Source organism: Grammomys surdaster, unplaced genomic scaffold (assembly GCF_004785775.1).
Source record: "Grammomys surdaster isolate TR1022 unplaced genomic scaffold, NIH_TR_1.0 65, whole genome shotgun sequence".
Lineage (NCBI taxonomy): Eukaryota > Metazoa > Chordata > Mammalia > Rodentia > Muridae > Grammomys > Grammomys surdaster.
Window position 1 is genome coordinate 18,600,101 of NW_021604567.1, and position 10,956 is coordinate 18,611,056.

General features: G+C 48.2%; 1 protein-coding gene across 1 annotated transcript in view; it reads right to left on the minus strand.

Moving 5' to 3' along the window:
• The window catches only part of Stk24 (serine/threonine kinase 24), a 92,334-nt gene that overhangs the window by 8,296 nt on the left and 73,082 nt on the right, over window positions 1-10,956 (minus strand). The window contains exons 4-8 of the mRNA XM_028771746.1: window positions 8,629-8,737; window positions 8,067-8,224; window positions 2,890-3,075; window positions 687-832; window positions 266-389 (exon numbers count right to left, since the gene is read on the minus strand). Of these exons, the coding sequence (XP_028627579.1) occupies window positions 266-389; window positions 687-832; window positions 2,890-3,075; window positions 8,067-8,224; window positions 8,629-8,737 (723 nt within the window). The remainder of the gene's footprint in view (window positions 1-265; window positions 390-686; window positions 833-2,889; window positions 3,076-8,066; window positions 8,225-8,628; window positions 8,738-10,956) is intronic.

Here is a 10,956-nt window from a genome sequence, read left to right on the forward strand (position 1 = left end):
CAGCACCCGCACTCGGTCCTCAGATGCTCACACTGGGCAGACCAGCAACCACACTCAGTCCTCAGATGCTCACACTGGGCAGACCAGCACCCACACTGAGGCCCACATCTCAGTCCTCAGATAGCCAGACAGAACTCCATCTCTAACCTGTCAGTTCCCTAAGGTCAAATGCCACCAAGGAGCTGATTTGAGGCCCTCGTCTGTTCTCATGGCAGCTTATTGTGAGCATATTCCCCAGTGTCACTGGCTGGTGGGCATGTGATACCTTATTTCTTTCCAAATCTGAGGGCTGAAGAGTCCCGTTCTCCAGATTCTTGGGATCTTTCTCCCGGATTGTGAAGATCCAGTCCCCAGAGTCGCTGCCTCCAGACGCCTGGCCATCTGTCTCTCTTGGAATAGAAATCCCACCAAGTTCACCAACAGGGGCCAGGCCAGGGGCTGCACTGCCCAGACTAATGACCCCCGGCCCACCCCGTCCACCGCCACTGCTTCCTCCCGCACAGAGCAACCATGCCTCTCCTAAGGACACATCTGCCGTTTCACTATTAGCCTTTCTTGGGCATCAGTGTTTCTGCAGTTCCTCTTTCTGGCCTTGGCTCAACGTGTGTGCTCTCTTTTGCTTGCCCCCCTCCCCTAGCCACACCCCATCTCTGCTACAGGCATGGAGAGCCCACAGGGCAACTTACACATCAGAGTCCTCCGAGCTGGAGTCCTCGTGGCTCTGCTCCGCCTTCCACCTCTTGTACCTGTCGATGAGCTCAGTCAAGTAGGACGTCTTCTTTGCATTGCGGATTATGAATTTGTGCTTCAATAATTCCTTAGCGGTTGGTCTCTGGAAAACAGACGTGTCAAAATGATAACCACAAGAGGGAGTTTCTTCCTCATCCCACTATGTCCCACTTGAACAGGCGAGAGCTCTGGGTTAAAATGCCAGATGCACCACGGAGCAGCCCTGGGTTCTGCTTCTGAGTCTGCTCTTCATTCAGGCTTGCTGGAGAAGTCATCCCATACCTGTGCCCCAGTATACGGGCACAGGGAAAATGGGAGAGAATTTCCAACAAGGACTGAAGCATCCTACCAGGGCAGTTCACCAATGCAAGAGAACTGCTGCAAAGAACTCCACAAAGAACTTCGTGAGAACATCTGAGAGAGCTCATCTTGTTTTTACTTGGTCTCTCGTGATAAATGCTGGTTAATGGAAAGACATGCTCTTTATAGTCTCCTATAGTGTTAGGTGAATACCCTAGATTGAGTTCACAGGTTCAATTCAACTAAGAAGAGGTTGGGGCAGGACCTGACTGGCTCCTGGCTCCTGCCTGGGTTCCCTCAGTCACTAGCACTCCCACCTTAAGAAAAGTAGGTCCGTGCATCTATCCCCACGCTGGTGACTGAGACCAACAGCTTGAAGCTCACTCAACATGGCACAACTACAACCAAATGGCATAGCCAGAGATTAAGCCAGTGTCTTCCTCATCTACTGGCAAAAAGCTCCCCAAGACAGAGTGGTCTAACCAGGGACAGATAGCAAAAACAGATTTACCAGCCTGGCAGACCACAGTTCCACTCGCTCCAGGAGTCAAGAACAGCAGTTTCTCTAACAGAAATCTCTGAGAGGCCAAGTGGCCTCAATGATCCCTCCTCACCCCCTCCTATCTTCTGGCTGTGACACTCCATAAACATCCCAAGTGTTCTCAGATTTGCAGCCTTCACATCTAAGGGTCCAAGGGTAATCCAAGATAGAGGGGTCCACGGTGGGAATAAACCAGTACTGTACATGCTTAGAAGCTGTGCAGACACCTGGGTCTCTCTTCTACTACACTGTAGGGCACCATGATATAACAATCAAACACCTGGACTGACATGCAAGACCACACCCACCACCACCTGATTCCTGCCCCAGTAAACAAATGCTGACCTGCTGACCTCAACCTGCATTCCTTCCCCCCCACCCCCCACCCCCCACCCCAAGCTGAGAAAGTGTTGCCTGTCCTTTTTAAGCCCTTTGCCAGAACTGGCTCCTCCTGGGAAGCATATGATGCTCCTGTGAAATTCATCTTCTCTCACAATTTCAGACAAGGGCTCATGGGGACCCTCCATGAGTATTCTTCAGGTTCAGTGAAAAAGCCCTTGGCACATCTAAATCTGCTCAAAGAAACCCAAAACAAACCAAGGGCATGGAGGGCTACGCGTGACAAAACACACAGGCTGCCTTCGCTTCTCAGAGAAAACTGAGGAAAACTCAGAGCAGCTAAGGCCCGCGGGCTTTGCTACCACTGAGTAACACAGAGAGAAAAGGCAGGGTGGCAGAGTGGGCGGCTCACGTGTACGCTGTGTGTCTGTTTCCTAGCACATGACAACTGGAATCTGAACACTTCCTTCCTTTGAGTCGACCCTCTGCTACTACTGAAGCAGCTTTCTAGTTTTACAGCCTGATCTTTCTCTATAAATATTAAAAATTGATGATCCTACCCCATAACACTAAGTACAATATTCTCCAGGCTCAATGAGGTATGAGATGCTAGAAAAATCTAAGACAAAATAATTACATCTTAAATCCCGAAAGGCAAGAGGATGCCAACGGCAACAAAAAGCGAGCATCTGTAATTAAAGAAATGGGGCAGTGGCGGTGCCCAGAACTTGTGAGATAGAGGCAGGCAGATCTCTGTGAGTTCAAGGCCAGCCTGGTCTACACACAGAGTTCCAAGACAGCCAGGGCTTCACAGAGAAACCCTGCCTCAAAACAAACCAAAGGAAGGGAGGGAGGGAGAGAGGACGGACTCATTTGCCAAGATGCAAGAGATGAGGGAGATGGCTGGAAACAGTGGCTGGAGCAACCCCAACAGACGAAATCCAGACCAAGGTGAGACTCCAGAAAGGGGGCACACTCACAAAGCTCGGCTCCTTATTCAGGCAGGCCTCCACGAACTCCTTTAGGGGTTTGCTGTAGTTCCCTTCCAGTGTGGGAGGGTTGTTCTTTGGGATGAGAAATAACACCTTCATGGGGTGCAGCTCAGAATGAGGAGGCTCTCCTTTGGCCAGTTCTATGGCCGTGATGCCAAGGGACCAGATGTCTGCCTGCAAGGACAAAAGCAGCTTAAAGATGGAGCAAGAAGGCATTCAGAAAGCACGAGGGGATGGGGGGTGGGGGTGAATACACAGGCTTCAATCTCAGGTTCTGAAAAAGACCATTATTCTGAACTAAGAAACACAAGCCCTTAGCATGATTTTAACACAGGAAACAAGTGGACAGACTTTATGTAGCAAATACTACATTCAAATACAAAATTGCTACAGTAGCGATCCAGACTGACTACCTCTGAGGTCGGCAGCACATCTGTGTCAGGTGTGCTTTGTGGAATCTTTGCAGCAGCAACAGGAGCACATGAGCAGGAGGAACTTCACCTCTTGAGCAGCACCCCTTGGTGCCAGGCACTGCTGTTCAGACCTAGTAGGCACCCTGGTCTCAAACACCAGCTTTATAATCAGGGTCTTTCGACACTAGACAAACAGCTTCTCCTTCGCCCTGTCCCCTTGATTTTCATGAGGAAGGTAGTTACAAGGGTGTGTGAAGGGACTACACTACCACTGTGCCCAGAACTTAAACATTTTTGTTTTGTTTGATTTCGTTTCTAGTGCTGGGAACCAAACCTAGAGGCTCACACTAGGCAAGCGCTCTATCAGCGCTAGAGAATGTTTATTATAAAAATGGTCAAACACACAGACATGGACAACATTAAGACAATCATACATACAGCACACAGCAGTATCACTTCCATACAGACTTTGTTAAGTAAAGTGACCTGTAATCCCAGCATTCAGGAGACAGAGGCAGGAGAATTACCACAAGTTTGAGGCCAGCTCAAGCTACATACACAGCAAAATACTAGAGCTATACAACAGGATCTTGTCTCAAAGAAAGAGATGACAAGCAAACAGACAGAAGCTATATGAGACCTGCCAACCCCCTCCCCCCAGTACTTTGACATGCCAGCCAAACAGGGCTTTCCATGCTGACACTAAAATTAGCAGTACTAGTGAAAAAATGGAGCTACTGAATTGGGGCTTTCCCGGGCTGTGTGCACAGCAGCTCTCGTGAGGTGCTGGGCAGCAACAGCCAGCCCATGTTCCAGGCAGCACAGCTAGAATGCCAGAATGGGCAAGAAAGAGAGAGAAAAAAAAATGAGTATTTCCAACTTCCAGTGAGTTTATCAAGGAGTATCCATGATTCTTTAACAGCAAGTCATACCTGAGCCTTTCCAACTGGTTAAAAATCATAAAACTTTCCATAGCTGCTTTATCTGAATTAGGATCCAAAGTCCACATGTTCCCAAATGACTAGGCTGCCCAAGGTCCTTTAATCAATAACAGTCTCTATTGCCAATTTCCCCAGTACCTTTAAGAATGAGGTCTCAAGTCCTTATTCTGGGTGTCATTTCCCTTTGTCCTGGTTGGATTTCTATCAACTTGACAAGCTGCAAGGAGAACCTCAATGGAGAACACGCCCCATCACACTGACCCGGAGATAAGCCTGTGAGGTTTTTTTTCCCTGTTTAATGATTGATGTGGAAGGGCCCAGACCACTGTGGGCAGAGCCATCACCCCTGGACGGGTGGCCCTGGTGTAAGAGAAAGCAAACTAAGCCATCCAGGAAGAGGCATCCCTCCCTCTGTGGTCTCTGCTACAGTCCCTATCTCCAGGTTCCTGGTCTGACTTCATGAGGGACTGTACACTGTAAGGTGAATTAACCCTGTCCTCCTCAAGCTGCCTGTGGTCACCGTAGTTACCACAGTCCTAAAGCCCTCACTAAGCACCCCTGACATCGGATCTGTTTCTCTCTCAGTGTGTTCCCAGCCTAAGGTCCCACAGAGTCTGACTTGAGACTCAAGGCTCGGCACTAGAACAGCTCTGCTTTCCAACTGCCCAGACCTGTGTCTGTCACCTCCGTGCACGGTGTGTTCCTTAAATACTCACTGTATGAAAGGAACACAAGTCTCGGGGCAACTTTACTACAAGTGAGGCTGTCAGGAGCTCAAACCCAGTGAAACAGGACAAAACAGGCTGGCAAAGAGGACATGGGGACAGGACGGAGAGTGGCACCTGCTCCTGTCACCGCACCACAAACTCATCACCAGTCCAGGCCTTACGGCACAGGTGGAGAGAGAGACCTATGCAGGGGAGCATGGGACCAGGACAATCTCCAGCCTTTAACCTCTTGGAGTGCTATTCTCCTGCATCCTTGTGAACACTAGAAATCCCCACCACCGTGCCTCTAGTTAGCACCATGAAGGTGGCAAGAGGAAGAGAGAAAGCCACACAGGAGGAAGAGGAGGTACAGGAGGGCTGAGGCAGGCCTGACTCTCACATGCTCCCTCTGCACTCCTCATGACTACTGGCACCTACTCCCGTGCTCCTAGGCACAGCAGTGTCTCACCACACCCATAGGGCCTCTGGCAATGGCTCTCCATCCAGATCTCTAGGCTTCACGTGCCTGCTCAGTTTATCCCATTACAAGGCCTGATAGTGATGGTCTAGGCTTAAGGTTAGCTGTGCACTGACTGCACCTAGAGGCAGCAAGCCTGCAAGGAACTGTCCCTGCTTACTCAGCCCCACGTACATGGAGTGACTAGCCAGTTCCTGGGCTGCCAAGCAACTTGAGATTCCTCTTTGGAATATCCTGAACCCAACCAGGAATGGTGGCAGACCACTGTAACCCCTGCTATGGAAGTTGGTTGGCCAGAGGAACTGAAAGTTCAAGACCAGACTGGGCTCTCTAATGGAGCCTGTCTAAACCAAACCATGAAATACTCAAACCCACCCAGGTGAAAAGTGTGTGGCAGTGAACTCTAACACCCAGCGTCCCCACACCCCTCTAGTTCTAGCTTGGCTGAGCTGCCTTCCCCCAGGACTTGTGCAGGGTCCTGTCATTTGATGCCCACTGACAAACCTGGACATGGAGCTGGCACATCCAGGACACCAAGCCATTTGGTATGTGATCAGAAGCCATGAAAACACCCAAACGTGTTTAAATGCAATGTACCCCAACAAATGGAGACCAGGAAGAGAGAGGATGTCTCTCCAAACAGCACAAATACCAAACCCCAGCACACATGACTGCTTGGCTATGATTATACTTAGGAAATGTGGCACCTGAGGGTTCAGATGAGTCAGGCAAGTCAAGTCAGTCCCTGTCCACAACAATAGCTGAACTACACCAAGGATCCACTTCAGAGAGGTATCTCGTACAACAGGGAGATCAGAAGAGCTCTCTGGGAAACAAGAAAGTGAGTGGTCCTGGATACAACAGAAACAGGAGGCCTGAGCCCCAAGTCCTAAGGGTCATGGCTGACAAGCTAATTTACTACAACTGAAAGAGAATGACCAGGGAGAGCAGAAGAACCTGGATCCTAGTCTCTCTCCTACCGAAACCCAGACACGAATACAGACAGCAAATGGCAGACAATACACCCACCTTCCTACATGACAGAACTCAGGAAAAAGACCAAGAGAAGACAGGGCTTCAGATGAGAAGCAGCCATGGAAGTCATCTTCCAGAAGACATGGAACCAACAAGCAACAAACGCAGAGAACAGACCTGACTAACCTGAAGTACTCTTGCTGCGTGCTAGATGACAGGGTCAGAGTTCCTACAAAAGCTAACACGCCATCAGCTTCTCTGTGAGTTCACCAAGTCAGCCAGAACAAGGGATACCTGTATCCTTACCCACAAAGACAGGCCACAATGGCATATACCTTACAATAGTACCCAAGGTTCCAAAGAGAAGTTATCCTATGCTTCATACACCATTTAAAGAGGCCAGAAATCTGCTACACATGGGAGAGTCCAAGAAAGAAAGGAAAGACAAGACAGAGACACAAGCCAGGCATGCTAGCACATGTTTGTAATCCTAATACTTGAAGGCTGAGGCAGGAGATCACCAGTGTGTCAGACTGTCAGACTTCAGCTACAGAACAAAACTAATTTGGGGTTTGTTTTGTTTTGAGGGGCTAGAGAGATAGCTCAGCATTTAAGAGCACATAATGCTCTGGTGAGAACCCGAGTTTGGTTCCCAGCACCCATGTCAGGTAGCTCACAACTGTCTAATACCATCTTTGTGGGCCTGAAGCCTTCCAGGGCATCAGCACTCACAGGCACAATTCACACAGACACGTAACTTGAATGAATGAATGAATGAAGGAAGGAAGGAAGGAAGGAAGGAAGGAAGGAAGGAAGGAAGGAAAGAAGAAAGGAAGGAAGGAAGGAGCAAATGGAAAGAAAAACCAGTGTTCAGCCCGTGAACATTTCTGAGTTAAATATTTTTTTTGCTTTGAAAGTTTGGTGCTCAGGAAAGCCAATTCTCTGCGATGACCACGCATATTGTGCATAGGTCTCTGACCTGAGCAATGGTTGGGCCATTTTTGGTCTATACTACAAGATTATAAAAAACTAAAGGACAAATGGAAAAAGTAGAAGCATTAGGACCAGAAACCAACAAGGAACCACAGCCAGCCGTGCGTGTGCGTGTGCGTGTGCGTGTGCGTGTGCGTGTGCGTGTGCGCTGACTCTTGCCTCTGAGAATACAGATCCTGAAACAAAGCAGAACAAGCAGATGCAATCACTGAGGAAGCATGCCTGCCCACTCCGCTGTGGGATTTTTCTGAGGACTCGTTTCTCTAGATGTCCTACCTGGAGCGGGCAGAGCTCTGTCCAGACCCTGCCCCTCACCCACTGTGCCAAGGGTCTTGCAGCCTCCTCCACGTGCAGACATACTCGGCCCTCTCTACTAACTGTCTGGACCCCCACAGCCCAAGCCATCTAGGGTCTGCATGTCTCAGAATGCCCAAGCTGCGCCCCTCCTCACACCTGCTCTTTCCTGGTCCCCAACATATCAAACACAAACCAGCCACAACGTCCAGACGAACAAGGGAGCCAATGGTGTAGCAGGAGATGGAGAAGGATTAACCAAGGTCACAGAATCACTGTAACCCACCTCGGGCATAGACAGAATGTCGCATGATCAAAACACAAGGGTCAAGCATCTGGATGAGGCCCACAACACTGCTCTCACCTTTGAGTCGTAGGCGGACTGCTTAATGACCTCGGGCGCCATCCAGAAGGGAGTACCCACGAAGGTGTTCCTTTTTATCTGGGTGTCCGTCAGCTGGCCAGCCACCCCAAAGTCAGCCAGCTTCACCTCTCCGTGTTCAGAGAGCAGAACATTGGCCGCTGAAAGACAAGAAAGGCAGGAGGCCGGAGGCGCTGTTACTCCCAAGGTCACCCTGGAAGCTGAAGCATGGTCTCCCCACAGAGCATGACGGCCCCTAAGAGCAAGGTGCCCTGGGGTTTGAAAACAGCCCACCCTGACCCGAGATAAGCAGAATGGACAAGAGAGCTGCTAGCAAGCACAGAAGTGGGCTCTGCCACTTCTGGTTTCAAAGAAATGAAAACAAGCATAGCCTTCACCACCAGGCAGTGGTGGCGCACACCTTTAATGGCAGCACTTGGGAGGCAGAGGCAGGTGGATCTCTGAGTCTGAGAGCAGCCTGGTCTACAGAGTGAGTTCCCCGGATGGCCAGAGCTACACAGAGAAACCTTATCCCCATAAAACAAAGAAAAAGAGCAGCCCTTACCTTTAATATCTCTGTGGATTTTCTTCTCTGAGTGTAGATAATCAAGTCCTTTCAGAATTTCTCGTAATATGGTTGCAATCTGGATTTCATCTAAAGGGCCAGGCTCTAACTAACAAGGGGGGAAAAAAAGATCATTAGCCACTTAGCAACTACCTTTACACAGAGTTTAAGAAACAAAATCTATGCTAAATAGATAGATAGGGTAATTAAGATTGAAAGATATCTTTACATAAAGCAGATACTTACTTTGGCTAAACAACTAAAATCTAAAGGGCCAGGCATCAAGATGCATGCATGCCTTTATTCCTAGCACTTGGGAGGCAGAAAGAGCCAGATCTCTGTGAGTTCAAGGTCAGCTGGGTCTACATAGTGAAACCCTGTATCAAAAAATTGAAATATTTTAAAAATTGAATCTATTAAGGATGGAGAGAGGAAGACTATAGAAAATATGTTTTCTGGCCTGGTGTGAATGGATGGATGCATGCATGGATGGATGACGGATGGACAGACGGCAGACTACTTTTCCCTGTGTCCATGGGGCTGTTATTTTGAAAGCCCCTGAACCACACTTGCAGCCCTGAAAGCCACTGTTGGAGACTGGTCCACGTCAAACAAAGCACAAAAGCAGTTGTGAAAAGCGTGTGAGCAGTTCCTTCCTCAAGCTACCCTCATCAGGACCTTCTAGATCTGTCTCTCTGGATCTAGCTCCCCAGCGAGGGAAACTGCAGGGAAAGCTGCTCAATTCTTAAGACTTTCAGAGTGTGTTATGTAACACACACATAAAACACTATTAGCCCTAATTGAAGGAGTAATCGCTTTTATTCTGAGAAACTCAAAGGAGCTGCTTCTCTTGACTCCTCAATGTCGTTCTCGTAAGAAGGTGCAAGGACACACATGCTACATGTATGTGATCCATCCTGCTCCCCTCTCCCCCACCCTGCTTAAAAGGAAGCAGATGGGACAGAGCTCCGCCCCATCGTGCACACACCCATCCTCACTTGTGCAGAGCTTTTCACTGAACTTTTAGCAGTGAGATACTTCAGCAGTCTGATGAGCTTAAAAGTAGCTCTTACTGAGAAAGCACAGTAAGTCAGGTGAACTGAGACTTTTTGAAGAGACAATGAATACCATTTTAACCCAAGCTCACACACCTTAGTCAAAGGAAAGACACACCCCTGTTCTTAAAAAGAAAACTGCGATGCTGGGTGAAATCCTACCCGGCACTTCAAAGACAGCACAATAGTAGGATTGTCCCAAGTTCCAGGCCAGTCTGGGCTACATCCAAAGACTGTCTCAAAAAAACACAAAGCTTGAGAGACAGTTCAGCAGTTAAGACCTTTTACTGCTCCTGGGGAGGAGTCAGGATTCAATTCCTAGCACCCACATGATGGTTTACAATCATCTGTAACCCCAGGTCCAGGGCATCTAAAGCCACTCTCTGACTTCCACAGGCACGTGCATGGTACACGTACATACATGTAGGCACAGGAGCATACTCAGTACACATATATACACACAGGCAAAGCATTAGTCATATATAGAAAATCAATCATAAAAAAACAATAAAAACCAACTAATGCATCTTACTCCTAAGGAAATGAAAGCTGGTGTCACTGCAAGTCTCATGGTTGTGTGATAGCGTGTGACATCCCAAAGGGTATGTGGGGCGCAAAGCGTCAACTGAGGCCTTTGCTCACTCTAGTGGCTGTTCTTGTTATCAACTTGACTACATCCGAAATTAATTCAAACCCAAAAATGGCCAGGCATGCTTGAGGGATTTTTAATTAATTGAATCATTTGAAGTAGGAAGATCCACCTTTAATCCAGGTCTTCCAGGTTGAAGTCCATCCTCTAACCTAACCCAGGTCTTTCGAGGTTGGAAGTCTATCCTCTAACCTGGCCACGCCCTCTGCAGGCGGACTACATAAAGGACTTGGGAAAGGGAAGCTGGTTCCTTTTCCCTGCAAGCCGTTACATTAGGGCCTGCTTCTTCACTATTATATACTGAGGACCAGCTGAAACATCCAGCTTCGTGGTCTGAACAACTACTGTACTCTTGGATATTCTGTTCATAGGCAGCCATTGTTGTGAGATCAGGTGGACCACAGTTTCCAAACCATTTTAATAAATCTAGTATGTATAATAAATCATATATACACACACACACACACACACACATATATATATATATACACACACACATATATATATACACACACACACACATATATATATACACACACACACATATATACACACACACACACACACACACACATATATATATATACACGCACACATATATACACACACACATATATATATATA